Source organism: Leguminivora glycinivorella, chromosome 3, assembly GCF_023078275.1.
Source record: "Leguminivora glycinivorella isolate SPB_JAAS2020 chromosome 3, LegGlyc_1.1, whole genome shotgun sequence".
NCBI classification, from domain to species: domain Eukaryota; kingdom Metazoa; phylum Arthropoda; class Insecta; order Lepidoptera; family Tortricidae; genus Leguminivora; species Leguminivora glycinivorella.
The window spans coordinates 5,065,693-5,087,346 of record NC_062973.1 but is presented as its reverse complement, the minus strand read 5'-3'; the positions used below and the strand labels follow the sequence as shown (position 1 = coordinate 5,087,346).

Below are 21,654 nucleotides of genomic sequence, written 5' to 3'. Positions count from 1 at the left end.
TCAATGATCTCGGAAACCGCTCTAACGATTTCGCTGAAATTTGTTATGTAGGGGGTGAAAAACCGATCTAGTAGCCTTAGATCCCGGAAAACGCGAATTTTCGATTTTTTTATCTAAAGACGTGATATATTAAAATAGAACCGAGCGAAGCTCGGTCGCCCAGATATTATACCTTTAAAGACAGTATTGTAGATAATTTTATGGAGAAAAATATACTGGATGTCTATGGAAAAAATCCAAGATGGCGCCTGTAATGTATGTGATGTCGATCCGACATCCGATATCGGATTGGATAATGTGAAAACGCACTAACAGTCTCGTCTGAAAGCAATCTGACCAGGCCCCGTAGCCGAATGGCATTTCTCCGACGCCAAACGAAAGCGATACGCCGCTGGCTCTGTCGCGCCAATACGCAAGCGCGATAGAGATAGATATCTACTAGCGCTTCGTTTCGTGAGCGTTTCGTGAGCGATTGTGCCATTCGGCTAGCCACCCTGGTTCTAAGGATGTAGGAAGTCATTGACTCTCGCATCAATAAACGTCTTTCGGACAGTAGATTATTACTTGTTCTGTCAGCGAGATCACGAATAAATAGTGAGGTTTGTCGATATCAAGTACGCATACACCATAGGTACACGTGTAAGTAATAAAAATACGTTATTTTAAAATACCTACCCACTTGTACTGAATACTGATTATATTACACTTAAAGCTACTTACATATTTTCGCACTTTTAGTAATATTGATACAAAATACACGTGAAAGTACTAAAAACAACTATAGTACATTACTACAGAGGCCGGGACAAAGGGGGAACCCCATTTCCCGCCGAGGTATGTATAGTGCTTTTCTCAAACATGGTATGAAATAAATAAAGTCTACTGAAAATAGTAACTTTGGATGGCTGTATCTCCTAAACGGTGCGTCGTAGCGCAAAAATAATCGAATTTTATTTCCCCTTTGATACCCCGTATACGCTTATAAAAAAACAGAAAGTTAAAAATTCAAAAAAAACCAAAAAATTTTTTTTTGTATGAAAACGCACCCAAAATCAAATATTGTCTAGGGCCCGTACCAGTTGCAGTCGGCACGTCTATAAAGCCCCTTATAGTTTTTTTTTAATTGGCTAAATACCTGGATGTTATGTCACAATTATCTGTGTTTGGAAATTAAAAAAGAAGACTTTGCCGGCCTTGGCCTGCAAGGTTTGTATGAAATTCCATTATCTATCAATCGTCCTAGCCGCACCTGCAACGTCATACTTCGCTGCCAATTATAAGGCACATAACATCAATATTTCATACCATGTTTGAGAAAAGTATATTTCCCGAAGATTCCGGGAACATCTTTACTACGGGAATCGAAAATTCTGGTATCCTGCCATTCCTGCCATTCTGCGTGCGTACAGTCTGTGGTACAGTCAACCAATTGCAACCCTAGTAGGTCACTCTACAACCATGTCAAAATGACAAGCAGTAAGAGATTTCTTACAATCTGATTTATAACGTCACTATGACGTAGTTCTATAGTGGCCTAGGGTTCCAATACTTCCAATTGGTTGACTATACCTAGTTCGATAAATATTTAGACTAATCCATACTATAATATTATAAATGGGAAAGTGTGTGTGTCAGTTTGTTTGTCCGTCTTTCACGGCAAAATGGAGCAACGGATTGTCGTAATTTTTTAAGTGGAGATAGTTGAAGGGATGGAGAGTAACATAGGCTACTTTTTGTCTCTTTCTAACGCGAGCGAAGCTGCGGGCTTTTGCTAGTATTTGAATAAATTGAGTAATTGATTGATAGTTAAGTATAGATAACATTAAACATTTAAAAATGTGGAGATATGAAGTACGAGTACACATGTACACGTGGAGACTATTAAATATAATATTCAAGAAATTTTTAAAATGTTGATACCAAACACACGTGGGAGTAATAGAAGAGACATTTTTTTTTTCAATATAAAAAGGCTACGTGCAAATGTAACTTCATCAGTTGGTGTACTGGGTTGTTCTGGTGAGCTCACACCTGTTGACGACCACCATGTTTGTACCGATCGTCCTGGCAGCCGTCTGCCTTGTCAGCAGCACGGTCTTGGCTGCAACTGACAAACCATTCTATGACGTGGAAGACGCTGAGAACTTGTTCGAGAGTTTTCTCCAAGAGCACAATAAAGTGTACAAGAACCGGAGGGAGTATTATGAAAGGCTTGGTAATTTCAAGAAATCTTTGAAGGAAATAAATGAACGAAATGCCAAGTTTCCTGATACTGTGTTCGCATTGAATCACTTTGCTGACTTATACCCCGAAGAGCTACAGCAATACAGTGGTTTCAAACTTCCAAAAAACATGAAGGGTGTAGTACTCCCTGACGGGCCGACTCCGACGGAAGACCATTTTGACTGGAGGGACAAGGATGCTGTTACACATGTTAAGGACCAAGGACAATGTGGTAGTTGCTACATCTTCAGCGCCATTGGTATGACCAGATCATTAGATCCTATATTTTCTTTAATAAATCGGCTTATATTTTATGAGAAACACATTATCCATTTTGTAACAATATTTTTTTAAATTCTCCTCACAATTTCAATAAGTATTTAAATTATTTTATTTATGTATTCTTCTGTAATGTTATTGAGCCGAGGCAAATGCCGGGATAACGCAAGGAGGATGACGATGCATTCTTCCGTTATTGTTTTTCACTATTCCATCTATTCCGTAAATTCTTCGATTAAAAACTGTAACGGTATGTTACTTAATTTCCTTCCTCATCAGCGTTACACACCGAGTGTTTCAGCGTTTTACTTTTGACCTATTTCATTTAGGCTTATGAAAATTATGGAACAATATAGATGGTTTAGGTTATCAATTCTTTGGTCAAAATGATGTTGTTTTTGACCACAGAGCCCAACCCGATAAACGAGCATGAAACTTAAATCACGGGTGTTGTTAGCCTGTTAGCACAATAATTTTAGAAAAATCTTTTTGAATGAAACCCTGAAGGAGAAAAAGTCGTTAGCATTAAAAAATGAAACCAAATGAATTTATTGGCAGGTGATATTGAAGGGCAGTACGCTATCAAACACAAGCAGTGCCTAGCCCTCTCTGAAGGGCAGGCTCTCGACTGCCTCAACTCGGGAACATGCGACGGAGGTGTAATGGACTATGTTATGCAGTAAGTGATTATTGCTACCTAAATAAATAACAAAAACCGGCCAAGAGCGTGTCGGGCCACGCTCAGTGTAGAGTTCCGTAGTTTTCCGTATTTTACTCAAAAACTACTGAACCTATCAAGTTCAAAATAACTTTCCTAGAAAGTCTTTATAAAGTTCTTCTTTTGTGATTTTTTTCATATTTTTTAAACATATGGTTCAAAAGTTAGAGGGGGGGGGGACGCACTTTTTTTCCTTTAGGAGCATTATTTCCGAAAATATTAATATTATCAAAAAACGATCTTAGTAAACCCTTATTCATTTTTAAATACCTATCCAACAATATATCACACGTTGGGGTAGGAATGAAAAAAAATATCAGCCCCCACTTTACAATAGTCATGTAGGGGGGGTACCCTAATAAAACATTTTTTTTTTTGCACTTTGTTGGCGTGATTGATATACATATTGGTACCAAATTTCAGCTTTCTAGTGCTAACGGTTACTGAGATTATCCGCGGACGGACGGACGGACAGACAGACATGGCAAAAGGGTTCCTAGTTGACTACGGAACCCTAAAAACTACTTACATCATGTCATCGTCATCATCATTCCATTGAAAACTCTAACGATACCAATATGCTACAGTCCGATATTGATGCCGTTCACACCTGGGCACAAAATAACAGTCTCAGCCTTAATGAAGAAAAATGTACCGTGATGTCTTATACTTGTTTTTTAACCGCCTTCCAAATCTCAAAGGAAGGGGTTATCAAGTCGTCTGTATGTTTTTTTTTTTTTTAATGTTTGTTCCTCGATATCTCCGTCGTTACTAGACCGATTTTGAAAAATTTTTTTTTGATTGAATGTATATGCATACAGATTTGTCCCATTTTTCTCAGAACCCAGTTCTGATGATGGGATCCTGGAGAAATCGAGGGAACTCCTCAAATCTGAAAGGCATACATATGGTGATTTTTGTGTTTTTAAAGGAACAGCATGCATTTACGTACGGAACAGTGACATTTGGTGCAGTGGAACTCCTGATGATGGTCAGAATGGACTCCTGAAATCTGAACGGCACACTTAAATAGTGACTTTGGTATTTTATAAGAACAGCATGCATTTACGTCCAGAACAGTGATATTTGGTGCAGTGGAATTGCTGATGATGGTCAGAACGGAACTCCTCAAATCTGAACGGCACACTTATAGTGACTTTGGTATTTTTATAAGAACAGCATGCACTTACGTCCAGAACAGTGACATTTGGTGCAGTGGAACTGCTGATGAAGAGTGAGCCGCCCCTGGTTAGAGTTCCGTTCTGATAATCATTCTCATCTGTAAGTACTTCAGAATCATCCAGATTTCAAAACTGGTTCAGAAATGACGGAGATATCGAATAACAAACATTAAAAAATATACAGACGAATTGATAACATAATCCAACATTTGAAAGTATTTATCACCAGAACCCCAAAGGAAGGCGGTTTTTTTTTCTTAAAAATTATTGTAATTAACTATCGTGTTAAAGATGAAAGGCCCTCGCTTGAAATACGAGCGACCATTCACCTTCATGCTGCGGTACATTACTCTTTAGGTGTTATTGAACTTTTTTAGACTATTGTAAGTGTCTAGGCATGTCACTGTCATAACGTTTGAGTGTGCCTCCTCATTAAATCTTTTGATTATCTTAACACGTTCGCGGACGCTCAGTCACCCCTCTGGGACACCAATATTTTGTATGGGAATTTTTCGACTGCTATAGCATACCTGTCCTTAGACAGCTTATATTAGGGTTATTATGTGACGAGGAACGCATTCGGATGCTATAGCATACCTGACAAAATACAGAGTTAAAATGTGATCTTATGTGACACCGTATGCTATAGCATACGATGCTATAGCATACCGTGACACAATACTGAGTCAAAATGTGATCTTATATGACACCGTATGCTATAGCATACGATCCATAGATGGTGATACAGCAGATTCATTCCGTAGAATCATATCAAATAAAACATTTAGTGTTTCTGGCTGCGGGGATGATGCCCACAAATAAAAGTATAAAGCTTGTTCACGAATACAGAGTTTTTTGGTACAAGAAGAATTGTCTAAATGTGTATCTCCTACAGACTCTTTTGGAGTACCTAACTTTCGTCAGAACTGTAGTCACCCGTTTCGTCATTGAGACTAGAATAATGTTTGTTCAAACCTGCTGTTGTATAGGTGCTAAAGGCCTTCATTTGGTGTGATGATTTCTGGGTAGAACTTATCCACTACCTCTCACTACGCGATGATTCGCCCAGCTTTATATGCTATTTTACAAGCATCTAAACCAAGTTCAAGTAGTTAAACACCAACAAAATTCACTCAAAAAGATATAATTTAACGTAAACAGTTAGTATCAACCAGAAATAGGGTTTATTCACAATTATTATGAGCAAAGCAATGACTAAGTACGAAGGAAATTACTCAAATAATAGGTGTAAACATGCTTCGGTTTTCTTAATTTATCGTAACCAAAATCACGGTGTATTATTATAAAACGACAGTGGACATGTTTGTTAACAAAACCGCAACAGAAAAATATATATAAACTGTAAAAATAATTACTTATGATTTTTTAAACAATCCGTAAAATTGCGTTTGCGCTCGAAATTTGGCCACATTTCACGGGCCAACTCCCGGTGACACTCGCGGGGCTACTGCGCAAATTTCCATACAAAGAGGTATTCTATAGCATACGCGTCACAAAAAGGTGAACTCGATCTGTGACGCCACAGCATATTTTTTAACTGCGATAAAACTATGTAATGTTGCAGTATGCATACTATGATTCTAGTGAATGGTAGAGGAAATGTTGGTGAATAATATTATACTGTGAATAAGAAGATTACTAAGCAAACAGACGCAGAAATTCAAACCAAATAACGTATTCTATAGCATACGCGTCACCAGAAGGAGTACAAAAACGTATGCTATAGAATACGCGTCCGCGAACGTGTTAAAAATGCGTTCATTACAGAGAACTTGCTGTTACAGAGAACAAGTTAGAAAAAGAGTCAGACTATCCCTATCACGAGAAAAAACGGAATTGCACTGAAGACGCCAGTAAGGGAGTTGTGCTAGTAACAGGTGGTAATAGGATCGACATCGCCAATGAAGAAGAATTGAAGAATAAATTGGTAAACTTAGGACCTCTGGCTGTGGGTGAGTACCTCATATACCTCTATATTAAACGTTGACATCTCTTAGGGTTTCGCACTTCAAAAGGGAAAACATATTCCTTGCAATAGTGTGCAATGCGCGCTGCAACGTAGACGCTTTGATGTATTTATTTATGGGTGATTCTCAGCAAAACCTAATAAACCTAATGTGAACGAGTTCCTCGCTTTTATTCAACACAAAAACAAACTGGTGCTGGAAGGAGCGATGGATGCGATGACTGCTGTCCAGATGGATTCGCGTGCGTCGAGTTTCACCATCGATGACATCTGTGAAGCTAAGCAAGTGCTGTGCCAGTCCCTTGGGTTCGCCAGCACCTATGTTCCACATCGACGAGGGGATGAAAACGGACAGAAGACCCTTGAAAATATAAAGAAAATCCTCAGGGCGAATCAAGACCGGATTCCGGAGTTCGTAGCGACGGCGTCGTGTATTCCGGAAAATCTCGACATTAGAAGCTTGTTTAAGGAAATCGAGGTCCTTAAAACAAGTTTATCTGAAATGAGTAGCAAATTTGAAGCAAGCCTTATTACCATTGCTGATTTACGCAACGAAATAGCATTTTTGCGGAATATCCCAAATCAGCCGGCCGCTTCAAATTTCAAAATTGACTCGCGACTTGACACACGTGTCAAGTCAGTTCGATTACCTGTTGACGCTGTAAAAAGTGTCGCAAGCGCCGCTCCGCCGCCCGCGCGCCCTCCACGCGTGCAGCCGCCTGCCTCTTCGAGCTTACGTCAGCGTTCATACGCTAGCGTCACCGGCCGGCAGCTTGCAGCTGACCGGATCAGCACGCCTTCTAAGAAAGGCGAATCACGGGCTCTTTTTCAGGAGAAGTCCTCCCACACCAATGTAAATATGGAGGGATTCACATTGGTGGAAAGGAAAAGCAAGGCACGTAGGGCGCCTCGTAAGACTGTGAGTGGCACTGCGGATCCGGTTAATTCTGGTCTTCGAGTCGCCACACTAAGTAAGCCGCTCTACGTGTCTCGCCTGCTTTACTCCGCCGTAGCCGACGAAGTGGTGGAGTACGTTCGCCAGAAGACTGGCTTCACGCTGAGGATGCAGCAGCTACAGTCGCGTTACTGCGTGCACTTCAGCTCGTTTGTTGTGCGCGTGCCGCGGCCGCTGCAGGACACCATCGCGAGTACAGACGTCTGGCCAAAAGATGTAGTCTTTCGACGGTTCCGAGGCAACCTGCCGAATTCTACGCCCGGACGGAAGCCTAGACGTTACGATGTCACCTAACTCTAGATAATTTGTGATGAGTTGATTTTTTTTACGTTGATGGGTTTATTTGTTATGCTTTTATGTATTTTAGTTACTCAGTGCTTGAGTTTTTACTGTCATACTGTGTAACGTATTTGAAATAAAATAAAAATAAATCCTTAAAGGATTTATGCACGTAACCTTACCTTCTTCATCTTCTTAAAACTGAAATAAGTTACATATATGCCCATATATTTAAGCAGTGTCCGGGACCAGCGCTGCGTACTCTGCAATCACGGCCTGATCATACCTCTACATGCGGCGTAGGTCAATATTATCTCTTATAATAGTAATCACTCATTTGCCCGAGTAAACTCAGAAAGTATTAAAGTACTGCGGGGCAAATCTCGACTGGGGGCCAATTGTAACTAATCCCTTATTACACTATGATGTTGAGGTGAGTTATAGTATGTATCCACTGAACACGCCTACCATAATTATAATATAACCGGTGAACACTCTATTTAATGATGCCCCCCCCCCCCCCCCCCCCCCCAGTGTCGAGATTTGACCCGCTGTAGGTACCTTAAACGAATTTTGATACCGTTTTTACCGATATCTATACTGCGGAAGGTACTTATAATTACATAATTATGTACCTATGTTACATATATTTATATAGAAGTTAGTGACCTCCTCCGGGCATTTCTAGGTAGGTGCCCCCTTAGTGAACCGACAGTTGATTTTGACATAAACCCGCTTATGGTCTCATCTTGGCAACATCATATTCAATATTTTGTTTTGATTTGTCTTTCTAAAAATGTTACGTAAACAAATTAAACTGACATCCTAGATCAACAGGAATATTCTGTTGTAGTCTGGTTAATACTAAAGTTATTTATTTTCTTTCAGCTCTGAATGACTTTGACTTCAACCATTACAAGAAAGGCATACTAGAACCATACCGGTGCACAGGATACAAGTCTAACCACGGCGTCCTCTTGGTCGGTTATGGAGAAGGTTTGTACGAATTTAGCAAATAGTTATACTTTAATAACTGAAAATTCTCTGAGTAGGTGGTCTAACTATCTCTCGGAACGCAAACAATATGCCATGTACAATGCAGCAAAATCAGATGAATACCTTGTATTCTTATGGTATTGGTCAAGGAAGAAGTCTTGGTCCGTTATTATTTTTAATAACTATAAATGATTTCCCGGGCCATATTAAACATTCATTGGTACTGATGTTTGCTGATGATGTCAAGCTCGCTTTGCCAATACATGATCAATCTGACATCATAAAACTCCAGACGGATATAGATAGCGTTTACCAATGGGGTGTACGTAAAAGTTTAAATTTAAATACGAATAAATGTGATGTCATGACGCACTCAAAGAATACACACACCGTTGATCGTACTTATGCTTTGAATCAGGAAAGCCTTCAGAATGTCAAAACTATGCGTGATCTTGACACATCCTTTGATTCTGAAATATTGTTTAGTGAACATATAATTCAGATTTGCAATAGGTCGAGAAAGGCCCTTGGATTTGTTGTTCGTCAATCTAAATAATTCCATAATTATCATGATAATTGACATGTCTTCACGTTATTGTATAATAAATTTGTATGTAGCTTACTGAAAACAAACTGTATTTATTGTATGGAATCCACACGAACAAAAGTACACTCTTTTTTTCAAACAAATACAAAACTCATTTGTTAGATATCTCTACTGGAAAACACTTGGGTACTATCCCTACATGTAGTAGTAGTAGTAACTCTTTATTGTACAAAAACACATTAAAAATAACATACATTGAGATTGAGATGCGAAGTACAAAGGCGAACTTATCCCATAGAGGGATTTCTTCCAGTTAACCTTTGAGTAAATGAGAGGAAATCCTACGCCATTTGTATTGGCAATGGTCTTAGCGGGCTTACTGCGGTAAAAATATTTTCATTCTTTAAACATGGACGAAATTAATGATAAGAATTGAAATGTCACATCCCAGAAATATGAATAATTACTTCCTCACGAAAATTACTTAATCACTACATTGATATGAGGATCAATTGAAACCGATGTATCACTCCAAAAGAACTATATTTCAAAATATCACATAAAAAATAAGAGCTCAACGAGGGTGCGGTGTGCTGATGACGGGAGGACTTACGGAACTAACTTGTTCCGTCTATTGTCCTTTGAGTCGTCTTTGAACCCTCCTTAGAACTTGTACCTACACTCCTTTTTGCTGTGTACTTAACACAGCAAAAGGGGAATGTACAAGTTTCTAATGGGGTGGCAACGCGCATGTGACACTGTTTGAGTTGCAGGCGTCCATAGGTTACGGTGACTGCTTTACGTCAGACGGGCCGTATGCTTGTTTGCCACCGACGTAATGTAAAAAAATCAAAATTCAATTCAATGTATTTTCAGAAAACGGCAAGAAGTTCTGGATCATTAAAAACTCTCGGGGCGCCGGGTGGGGAGAAAAAGGCTACGTGAGACTGTTGCGAGGAGTCGACGCTTGCGGCATGGGCACCAGCTACACCGCCCACTCCCAAGTGGCTTAGAGTTTGCCGCCACCCGCGGCCGTTCACAATGTTCACATCACCGTGCATTTTTGGATTGCAACTCGCACCGCTGCCGCCGCCGATGATTTGGTTAACATTAACTTTCATAATGGCTTTTATCAATTTAAATTCAGGGTCACAGTTTAAAAACTGCAAAATTCATTTTTAGGGTTCCGTAGCCAAAATGGCAAAAACGGAACCCTTATAGTTTCGTCATGTCCGTCTGTCCGTCTGTCCGTCTGTCCGTCTGTCCGTCTGTCACAGCCGATTTACTCGGAAACTATAAGTACTACAGTGATGAAATTTGATGGGAATATGTGTTGTATGAACCGCTACAAAATTATGACACTAAATAGTAAAAAAAAAAATTGGGGGTGGGGCCCCCCATACATGTAACTGAGGGATGAAAATTTTTTTTTTCGATGTACATACCCGTGTGGGATATCAATGGAAAGGTCTTTTAAAATGATATAAAGTTTTCTAAAAAACATTTTTCTTAAAGTGAACGGTTTTTGAGATATCAGCTCTCAAAGTCGTAAAAAGTATGTCCCCCCCCTCTATTTTTATAACTACGGGGTATAAAATTCTAAAAAAAATAGAGGTGATGCATGCTAATTAACTCTTTCAACGATTTTTGGTTTGATCAAAGTATCTCTTATAGTTTTTGAGATAGGTTGATTTAACTGTAATTTTGGTTAAGTTATTGGTTTATTATATTTGCTGCTACGGAACCCTTTGTGCGCGAGCCCGACTCGCACTTGGCCGGTTTTTTTTGTTTAAATTCTATAAATTTCTCACTTTTTGGACACTAAAATAAAAATGTTTGAGTTCAATTTGTGTATTTTTTAAGAGTCACCCTTCCAATATAAGTGAGTGGAGCGCAGAGCCAGGATGATCATTGGTGACAAGAACTAACGGTTAAACTACAGTCTGGCCCATCGGCGAAAAGTCGCCAGTCTGTTGGTGTTTTCAGGTTGTACTTCGGGGAGTGTGCTTAAGACTCTTAAAAGCTACACAAGCTTATTCCACCGTCCGTCCTCATTCTACCGTCGGAGTCTCAGCCGGTTTCCTTCCTTTCTTGATAGATATTCCACGAATTCGCACCATGCGTTTTGCTTCTTCTTTTATTTTTCCAAAATTTTTACAAAAACTGCACATAATTTTCGTTTTTTGCAATGAATCCGTTTTTTTTTTATAAAAACTTGAAAAGAAATAACATTTTTTCCAGAAATGAATATATCGTCCCTAAATTATATGCAAAATAATATCCATCTATTGCCCTTGTCACTACCAGTTTGGAGAAATATTGCCACAGATTTTACCTAGGGAACCGGCTCTTTCCTCTCCTCTTTGTTGAGGGTAGTCAGGCACGATCACGTGGCTGTAGAGCTAATTCAAAGTTTTTTGACCTAAGGAACAATCTCGCAAAGCACCGTTGCTTTAGAAAAATGCATAGTGCATAGCTGCTACCCCTACTTATTCCATTATTCGTTAAACACAAATTTTACATGACGAAATTGAGCATAGTTTGAAAATGACGAGTTATAGCTATATACCTTTAAAGACAGTATTGTAGATAATTTTATGGAGAATAATATACTGGATGTCTTATGGAAAAAATCCAAGATGGCGCCTGTAATGTATGTGATGTCGATCCGACATCCGATATCGGATTGGATAATGTGAAAACGCGCTAACAGTCTCGTCTGAAAGCAATCTGACCAGGTTATAAGGATGTAGGAAGTCATTGACTCTCACATCAATAAACGTCTTTCGGACAGTAGATTATTACTTAATTCTTCTGTCAGCGAGATCACGAATAAATAGTGTGGTTTGTCGATATCAAGTACGCATACACCATAGGTACACGTGTAAATAATAAAAATAATTATGTTATTTTAAAATACCTACCCACGTGTACTGATTATATTACACTTAAAGCTACATAATTATTTTCGCACTTTTAGTAATATTGATACAGAATACACGTGAAAGTACTAAAAACAACGAAGTATATTTCCCGAAGATTCCGGGAACATCTTTACCACGGGAATCGAAAATTCTGGATATATCCTGCCTCCTGCCATTCCTGCCATTTTGCGTGCGTACAGTCAACCAATTGCAACCCTAGTAGGTCACTCTACAACCATGTCAAAATGACAAGCAGTAAGAGATTTCTTACAATCTGATTTATAACGTCAATACGACATAGTTCTATCACTGGCTTAGGGTTCCAATTGGTTAACTATACCTAGTTCGATATTTAGACTAATCCATACTAATATTATAAATGGGAAAGTGTGTGTGTCAGTTTGTTTGTCCGTCTTTCACGGCAAAATGGAGCAACGGATTGTCGTGATTTTTTAAGTGAAGATAGTTGAAGGGATGGAGAGTAGCATAGGCTACGTTTTGTCTCTTTCTAACGCGAGCGAAGCTGCGGGCGTTTGCTAGTATTTGAATAAATTGAGTATAGATAACATTAAACATTTAAAAATGTGGAGATATGAAGTACGAGTACACATGTACACGTGGAGACTATTAAATACAATATTCAAGAAATTTTTAAAATGTTGATATCAAACACACGTGGGAGTACTAGAAGAGACATTTTTTTTTTCAATATAAAAAGGCTACGAGCAAATATAACTTTATCAGTTTGTCTATGGGTTGTTTTGGTAAGCTCACAACTGTCGTCGACCACCATGTTTGTACCGATCGTCCTGGCAGCCGTCTGCCTTGCTAGCACCACGATCTTAGCTGCACTTGACAAGCCATTCTATGACGTGGAAGACGCTGAGAACTTGTACGAGAGTTTTCTCCAAGAGCATAATAAAGTGTACAAGAACCGGAGGGAGTATTATGAAAGGCTTGGCAATTTCAAGAAATCTTTGAAGGAAATAAATGAACGAAATGCCAAGTTTCCTGATACTGTGTTCGCATTGAATCACTTTGCTGACTTATACCCCGAAGAGCTACAGCAATACAGTGGTTTCAAACTTCCAAAAAACATGAAGGGTGTAGTACTCCCTGACGGGCCGACTCCGACGGAAGACCACTTTGACTGGAGGGACAAGGATGCTGTTACACATGTTAAGGACCAAGGACAATGTGGTAGTTGCTACATCTTCAGCGCCATTGGTATGACCAGATCATTAGATCCAATATTTTCTTTAATAAATCGGCTTATCTTTTATGAGAAACACATTATCCATTTTGTAACAATATTTTTTTAAATTTTCCTCTCAATTTCAATAAGTATTTAAATTATTTTATTTATGCATTCTTCTGTAATGTTATTGAGCCGAGGCCAATGTCGGGATAACGCAAGGAGGATGACGATGCATTCTTCCGTTATTGTTTTTCACTATTCCATCTATTCTGTAAATTCTTCGATTAAAAACTGTAACGGTGTGTTACTTAATTTCCTTCCTCATCAGCGTTGCACACCGAGTGTTTCAGTGTTTTACTTTTGACCTATTTCATTTAGGCTTATGAAAATTATGGAACAATATAGATGGTTTAGGTTTAGGTTTAGGTTATCAATTCTTAGGTCAAAATGATGTTGTTTTTAACCACAGAGTCCAACCCGATAAACGAGCCTGAAACTTAAATGAATTTATTGACAGGTGATATTGAAGGGCAGTACGCCATCAAACACAAGCAGTGCCTAGCCCTATCTGAAGGGCAGGCTCTCGACTGCCTCGACTCGGGAACATGCGACGGAGGTGTAATGGACTATGTTATGCAGTAAGTGATTATGGCTACCTAAATAAATAAAAACTATTTACAATGTCATCATCATCATAATTCCACTGAAAACTCTAACGATACCAGTATGCTATTACAGTCCGATATTGATGCCGTTCACACCTGGGCACAACAGTCTCAGCCTTAATGAAGAAAAATGTACCGTGATGTCTTATACTTGTTTTTTGTAATTAACTATCGTGTTAAAGATGAAAGGCCCTCTCTTGAAATATAGGCGACCATTCACCTTGATGCTGCGGTACATGACTCTTTATGTGTTATTGAACTTTTTTAGACTATTGATAATTTTTTTGATATGTTTTGTGAACGATTCTGTTGATGATTCTTTTGTAATTACGCTTGACATTTCATATGGGTTAACTTTCAAAAAATTACAGGTGTTTTCATTGTGGATACGAGTATTGGTGAATTTTGGCCATTCTTTTAAAAGGTGGTCAACAGTCTGACAACTGACGTTGTTACATGGGCATAAAATGTCATATTCCATCCATCTTTTCTTAGGCATTCCACTACTCTTGTATCCATCCACCATCCCATTTACCACGGCATCACACATTTTTTATACTACGTCGGTGGCAAACAAGCATACGGTATAAGCTTCTTCTAAACGAAAAAGTCGGCTTAGGGCGTGTTGGATCACGTGTAAACGGTTTCGTAGCTGAATAATAATAATATAATTATGTTTTACTATACCTTTATGAAGGAACACCGAACTGCGCTCCAAAACTGGTATTGTAAATGTGGGTGTTAAGCCTGCAAGGCTTGAGTGGGATTGGGCAGGACATGTCTGCCGAATGGGTGCGCCAAAGTTCATATAAAATTGGTATTTAGATTATTGGTAGTCCGAAAATGTTTCTCATAAAATTTTGCATTATAATGATCATTATTTATTACAATTTTATGTTAATAACCATCGTAACTTCGAATGACTTATGTTCATAATGTCATTCAACATAAATACATTTTATACTAATGTTAATATTTATATACTTATTGATTATAACGATTGCGAGTAATATAATTTATCGTTATATTATTGTTAACAGAACAGAAATCTGAAATCACATGATACAGTCCAGTTAGGTGCGACGACGAGCGTAGCGAGGAGGAGCGTGTTAGGTTGACCGTGAGCAAACCAGAAACGATTTTTTAACTGTAAAAGCTCCAAGCGCGCTTCTATAAATGGCACAAGTTTTTCATAGAACTTCCCCAAATTTTTTAAACAATTTTATTATGAATGATTTTCTTAAACACAAAATTATGAATGTTATTAAATTTATGATTAAAATTTTTCGGCTAAATGATTATTATGAAAAGTGATAGTAGTACTGTTGATAATAATGAAACAAAATCATTCGGAGCACAAATCGGTATAAGCAATAATTTTATAACAAATAATTTTATATGGGCCAATAATGGACCCCTGCCGAATGCATCCAGATCGGCGGGCCAAATTGGCTACCGACTGGACACCACCGATTAGCCGGGGCAGAGGTAGGCCAAAGAAAAGATAGTGGGATGACCTCGACGCATTTTGCAGCGAATGGCCGGAGCAGGCGGCAAATCGTGATGGCTGGCGGAAGAAAGGGGTGGCCTTTGCCCAGCAGTGGGACACAAATATAGCCTAGAAAAAACATGTTTTCATAAGTACTTTAGTAACTTATTGGTTAATAATTTGTGAAGGTTTTTTTACTCACAGGACTCGTGTTCGAAACAATGTTCGTAGGAAGTATTCATCAAGTGTTATGTTATGTACTCTGTATTTATTTAAAAGTGTTTGATCTTTCGCGTCCCGTTTAAAATTGAAGGGGGTATACTGTTTCGGTTTTTAGTTTAAAAAAGATAAAGCATTAAACTTTAAGTATTTTATTTTGAAAAATCTATTGATAGATGTGCCACATTATGTTAATTTTAATGAAAAAAGAATATTTTACACTTGGATCACAGTATAATGAAGAGTACTATCGTAGGTAGTGGACAGTCCCCCTTAAAAATATATTTTTAGTAAGTTTCTCTTCCAAACTAAGTATTAGGTATAATCCGTACGTATTGTTAGCTAATGCCGCTAATGGAACTTGGTCACATATCGACGTGACACTTAATTAAGGAATAAGAGGCATCCCGCCAGGTGGCGCCTGTGCAAGTGTCTAATAGGCATGTCACTGTCATTCATATGTGAGAGAGAGAAAACAAATATCATCTTCTCGCTCTTACGTATGAATTATTTTATCTGTGCAATGGACTAATAAGGTGGCGCCATCTGTCATAACGTTTGAGTGTGCCTTCTCATTAAATCTTTTGATTATCTTTAAAATGCGTTCATTACAGAGAACTTGCTGCTACAGAGAACAAGTTAGAAAAAGAGTCAGACTATCCCTATCACGAGAAAAAACAGAATTGCACTGAAGACGCCAGTAAGGGAGTTGTGCTTGTAACAGGTGGCAATACGATCGCCATCGCCAATGAAGAAGAATTGAAGAATAAATTGGTAAACTTAGGACCTCTGGCTGTGGGTGAGTACCTCATATACCTCTATATTAAACGTTGACATCTCTTTAGGGTTCCGCACTTCAAAAGGGAAAACATATTCCTCGCAATAGTGTGCAATGCGAGCTGCAACGTAGACGCTTTGATGTATTTATTTATGGGTGATTCTCAGCAGAATAAACCTATTGTGAACGAGTTCCTTGCTTTTCTTCAACACAAAAACAAGCTGGTGCTGGAAGGAGCGATGGATGCGAAGACTGCTGTCCAGATGAATTCGCGTGCGTCGAGTTTCACCATCGATGACATCTGTGAAGCTAAGCAAGTGCTGTGCCAGTCTCTTGGGTTTGCCAGCACCTATGTTCCACATCGACGAGGGGATGAAAACGGACAGAAGACCCTTGAAGATATAAAAAAAACCTCAAGGCGAATCAAGACCGGATTCCGGAGTTCGTGGCGACGGCGTCGTGTATTCCGGAAAATCTCGACATTAGAAGCTTGTTTAAGGAAATCGAGGTCCTTAAAACAAGTTTAGCTGAAATGAGTAGCAAATTTGAAGCTATCCTTATTACCATTGCTGATTTACGCAACGAAATAGCATTTTTGCGGAATATCCCAACTCAGCCGGCCGCTTCAAATTTCAAAATTGACTCGCGACCTGACACACGTGTCAAGTCAGTTCGATTACCTGTTGACGCTGTAAAAAGTGTCGCAAGCGCCGCTCCGCCGCCCGCACGCCCTCCGCGCGTGCAGCCGCCTGCCTCTTCGAGCTTATGTCAGCGTTCATACGCTAGCGTCACCGGCCGGCAGCTTGCAGCTGACCGGGTCAGCACGCCTTCTAAGAAAGGCGAATCACGGGCTCTTTTTCAGGAGAAGTCCTCCTACACCAATGTAGATATGGAGGGATTCACATTGGTGGAAAGGAAAAGCAAGGCACGTAGGGCGCCTCGTAAGACTGTGAGGTGCACTGCGGATCCGGTTAATTCTGGTCTTCGGGTCGCCACACTAAGTAAGCCGCTCTACGTGTCTCGCCTGCATTACTCCGCCGTAGCCGACGAAGTGGTAGAGTGCGTTCGCCAGAAGACTGGCTTCACGCTGAGGGTGCAGCAGCTACAGTCGCGTTACTACGTGCACTTCAGCTCGTTTGTTGTGCGCGTGCCGCGGCCGCTGCAGGACACCATCGCGAGTGCAGACTTCTGGCCAAAGGATGTAGTCTTTCGACGGTTCCGAGGCAACCTGCCGAATTCTACGCCCGGACGGAAGCCTAGACGTTACGTTGTCACCTAACTCTAGATAATTTGTGATGAGTTGATTTTTTTTACGTTGATGGGTTTATTTGTTATGCTTTTATGTATTTTAGTTACTCAGTGCTTGAGTTTTTACTGTCATACTGTGTAACGTATTTGAAATAAAATAAAAATAAATCCTTAAAGGATTTATGCACGTAACCTTACCTTCTTCATCTTCTTAAAACTGAAATAAGTTACATATATGCCCATATATTTAAGCAGTGTCCGGGACCAGCGCTGCGTACTCTGCAATCACGGCCTGATCATACCTCTACATGCGGCGTAGCTCAATATTATCTCTTATAATAGTAATCACTCATTTGCCCTAGTAAACTCAGAAACTATTAAGGTACTGCGGGGCAAATCTCGACTGGGGGCCAATTGTAACTAATCCCTTATTACACTATGATGTTGAGTTGAGTTATAGTATGTATCCACTGAACACGCCTACCATAATTATTATATAACCGGTGAACACTCTAATTAATGATGCCGCCCCCCCAGTGTCGAGATTTGACCCGATATCTATACTGCGGAAGGTACTTATAATTATATAATTATGTACCTATGTTACATATATTTATATAGAAGTTAGTGACCTCCTCCGGGCATTTCTAGGTAGGTGCCCCCTTAGTGAACCGACAGTTGATTTTGACATAAACCCGCTTATGGTCTCATCTTGGCAACATCATATTCAATATTTTGGTTTGATTTGTCGTTCTAAAAATGTTACGTAAACAAATTAAACTGGCATCCTAGATCAACAGAAATATTCTGTTGTAGTCTGGTAATACTAAAGCTATTTATTTTCTTTCAGCTCTGAATGCCTTTGACTTCAACCATTACAAGAAAGGCATACTAGAACCAGACCAGTGCACAGGATACCGGTCTAACCACGGCGTGCTCTTGGTCGGTTATGGAGAAGGTTTGTACGACTTAAGCAAATTGTTACACTTTAATAACTGAAAATTCTCTGAGTAGGTGGGCCTTTTTTTTTTTCAAAGTTGTCCACCCCACTTTTTTGTAACATGGAATTTTTTACGCTGTTCATACTCAGAATCGCGAGGTCTTTCGATCCTGATAGGAGAAAAAATGTCCCAAAAATTCCATACATTTTTCAAACCTTCCATTCCGTTACCACCATCCAAATTCATGAAAATAATGGTAACGCAATAGGAAAAAACCTTTGGACACTCTTTTGATTGAAAGAGCTCTTGATTCTGAGTAGAAATCACATAAAATGGTTTTATACTTAACAGATCCACTACTTCTCGTACATAGCACACCATTTAGGTGAGAGAAAAGAAGTTGATGTAATATATTTAGATTTCCGTAAGGCTTTCGACAGGGTAGGGTGTAACATCTTACTACGAAAAATGGCTACGGCTGGTTTTTCCATAGGGTTGTTGAAGTTTTTCGCCAACTATCTTTCGGAACGCAAACAATATGTCATGTACAATGCAGCAGAATCAGATGAATACACGGTCTCTTATGGTATTGGTCAAGGAAGAAGTCTTAGTCCGTTATTATTTTTAATAACTATAAATGATCTCCCGGGCCATATTAAACATTCATTGGTACTGATGTTTGCGGATGATGTCAAGCTCGCTTTGCCAATACATGATCAATCTGACATCATAAAACTCCAGACGGATATAGATAGCGTTTACCAATGGGATGTGCGTAACAGTTAAAATTTAAATACGAATAAATGTGATGTCATGACGCACTCAAATAAGACACACACCGTTGATCGTACTTATGCTTTGAATCAGGAAAGCCTTCAGAATGTCAAAACTATGCGTGATCTTGGCACATCCTTTGATTCTGAAACATCGTTTAGTGAACGTATAATTCAGATTTGCAATAGGTCGAGAAAGGCCCTTGGATTTGTTGTTCGTCAATCTAAACACTTCCATAGTTATCACGTCTTCACTTATTGTATAATGCATTTGTATGTAGCTTACTGGAAACAAGCTGTATTGTATGGAATCCGCACGAACAAAAGTACACTCTTTTTCTCGAACAAATATAAGACTCATTTGTTAGATATCTCTACTGGAAAACACTTGGGTACTATCCCTACATGTCGAAATATGAATGTATAATATGAAATCTAATTAATAAAATAAATAAATGTATATCTATATAAATTTACGAATTGTTCTGTGATTGTAATTTATTATAATATGTAAACTTACATGTAATTGATATTATTAATAAATATGAAGTATCCTACGCCATTTGTATATGAAATGGTCTCCTACCAAAGTCTCGAAGTGCGTAGGCAGCTTGCTGCGGTAAAATACTTTTTGAGGTTGACACGTGGATCAATATATAATCCGTTGTTACTAAATTATGTTTATTTTAAGGTACCATCACCATTTGTTAAAACCACTCTCAGACCTCGCATTACACCTCTGTTCGTAATACCCAGGGTGGATCAATTGAAACCGATGTATAATTCCAAAAGAACTATATTTCAAAATTTCACATAAAAAATAAGAGCTCAATGAGGGTGCGGTGTGCTGATGACGGGAGGACTTACGGAACTAACTTGTTCCGTCTATTGTCCTTTGAATCGTCTTTGAACCCTCCTTAGAACTTGTAAACTCCTTTTTGCTGTGTACTTAACACAGCAAAAGGGGAATGTACAAGTTTCTAATGGGGTGGCAACGCGCTGTGACACAGTTTGAGTTGCAGGCGTCCATAGGTTACGGTGACCGCTTTACATCAGGCGGGCCGTATGCTTGTTTGCCACCAACGTAGTATAAAAAAAAAATTCAATTCAATGTATTTTCAGAAAACGGCAAGAAGTTCTGGATCATTAAAAACTCTTGGGGCGCCGGGTGGGGAGAAAAAGGCTACGTGAGACTGTTGCGAGGAGTCAACGCTTGCGGCATGGGCACCAGCTACACCGCCCACTCCCAAGTGGCTTAGAGTTTGCCGCCACCCGCGGCCGTTCACATCACCGTGCATTCTTGGATTGCAACTCGCACCGCTGCCGCCGCCGATGATTTGGTTAACATTAACTTTCATAATGGCTTTTATAAATTTAAATTTAGGGTTCAGTTTAAAAACTGCAAAATTCATTTCTTTTGGTTTAAATTCTATAAATTTCTCACTTTTTGGACACTAAAATAAAAACGTTTGAGTTCAATTTGTGTATTTTTTAAGAGTCACCCTTCCAATATAATAGACTCCGAATGAGTGGAGCGCAGAGCCAGGCTGATGATTGGTGACAAGAAGCTAACGGTTAAACTACAGTCTGGCCCTTCGGCGGAAAATCGCCAGTCTGTTGATGTTTTCAGGTTGCACTTCGGGGAGTGTGATTAAGACTCTTAAGATCTACACAAGCTTATTCCACCGTCCGTCCCCATTCTACTATCGGAGTCTCACACGCACGGCCGGTTTGCTTCCTTTCTTGATAGATATTCCACGAATTCGCAACGCGTTTTGCTTCTTCTTTTCTTATGCCAAAATTCTGCATATCATAAATTTAAATAGAATACGAAAGAAAAAACGACAAGGCCCACTGGTGGACGAGCCGGGAATCGAACGGGGAACAGCCGCGTAAGCTGAAGACCCGGGTTTTGCTCGGCCACCAATCTTGTTTTTTTTCCGTGTATGAAATTTTTTACAAAAACTGAAAAAGAACAAAATTTTCAATAAAATAATTTTTTGTTCCCAATGAATCATTTTCGTTGTATGCAATTTTTTTATAAAAACTTGAAAAGAAATAACATTTTTTCCAGAAATTAATATATGTCCCTAAATTATATGCAAAATGAGTAATATCCATCTATTGCCCTTGTCACTACCAGTTTGGAGAAATATTGCCACCACAGATTTTACCTAGGAACCGGCTCTTTCCTCTCCTCTTTGTTGAAGGTAGTCAGGCACGATCTCGTGGCTATGTAGAGCTAATTCAAAGT

At 39.2% G+C, this 21,654-nt stretch overlaps 2 protein-coding genes across 2 annotated transcripts; both read left to right on the top strand.

Annotated features, from left to right (window-relative positions):
• Positions 1-2,015: 2,015 nt before the first annotated feature.
• On the top strand, positions 2,016-10,339 carry LOC125224984 (procathepsin L-like). The gene is made up of 5 exons (XM_048128500.1): positions 2,016-2,482; positions 3,061-3,181; positions 6,190-6,374; positions 8,511-8,618; positions 10,042-10,339. The coding sequence occupies exons 1-5, from the start codon at positions 2,047-2,049 to the stop codon at positions 10,176-10,178; spliced, it is 987 nt and encodes a 328-aa protein (XP_047984457.1). The 5' UTR covers positions 2,016-2,046; the 3' UTR covers positions 10,179-10,339.
• Positions 10,340-12,874: 2,535 nt separating this feature from the next.
• On the top strand, positions 12,875-20,813 carry LOC125224600 (procathepsin L-like). The gene is made up of 5 exons (XM_048128017.1): positions 12,875-13,316; positions 13,805-13,925; positions 16,275-16,459; positions 18,537-18,644; positions 20,523-20,813. Exons 1-5 carry the CDS (start codon positions 12,881-12,883, stop codon positions 20,657-20,659), a joined length of 987 nt encoding a protein of 328 aa, XP_047983974.1. The 5' UTR covers positions 12,875-12,880; the 3' UTR covers positions 20,660-20,813.
• The last annotated feature ends 841 nt before the right edge of the window (positions 20,814-21,654 follow it).

Bases quoted from the DNA above. Each gene is read 5' to 3' on its own strand.
- LOC125224984 (XM_048128500.1), top strand. From the start codon at position 2,047: ATGTTTGTACCGATCGTCCTGGCAGCCGTCTGCCTTGTCAGCAGCACG. The intron at 3,182-6,189 runs GTAAGTGATTAT...CGTTCATTACAG, and splicing joins GTAATGGACTATGTTATGCA to AGAACTTGCTGTTACAGAGA. The intron at 8,619-10,041 runs GTTTGTACGAAT...ATGTATTTTCAG, and splicing joins CTTGGTCGGTTATGGAGAAG to AAAACGGCAAGAAGTTCTGG.
- LOC125224600 (XM_048128017.1), top strand. From the start codon at position 12,881: ATGTTTGTACCGATCGTCCTGGCAGCCGTCTGCCTTGCTAGCACCACG. The intron at 13,317-13,804 runs GTATGACCAGAT...ATTTATTGACAG, and splicing joins CTACATCTTCAGCGCCATTG to GTGATATTGAAGGGCAGTAC. The intron at 18,645-20,522 runs GTTTGTACGACT...ATGTATTTTCAG, and splicing joins CTTGGTCGGTTATGGAGAAG to AAAACGGCAAGAAGTTCTGG.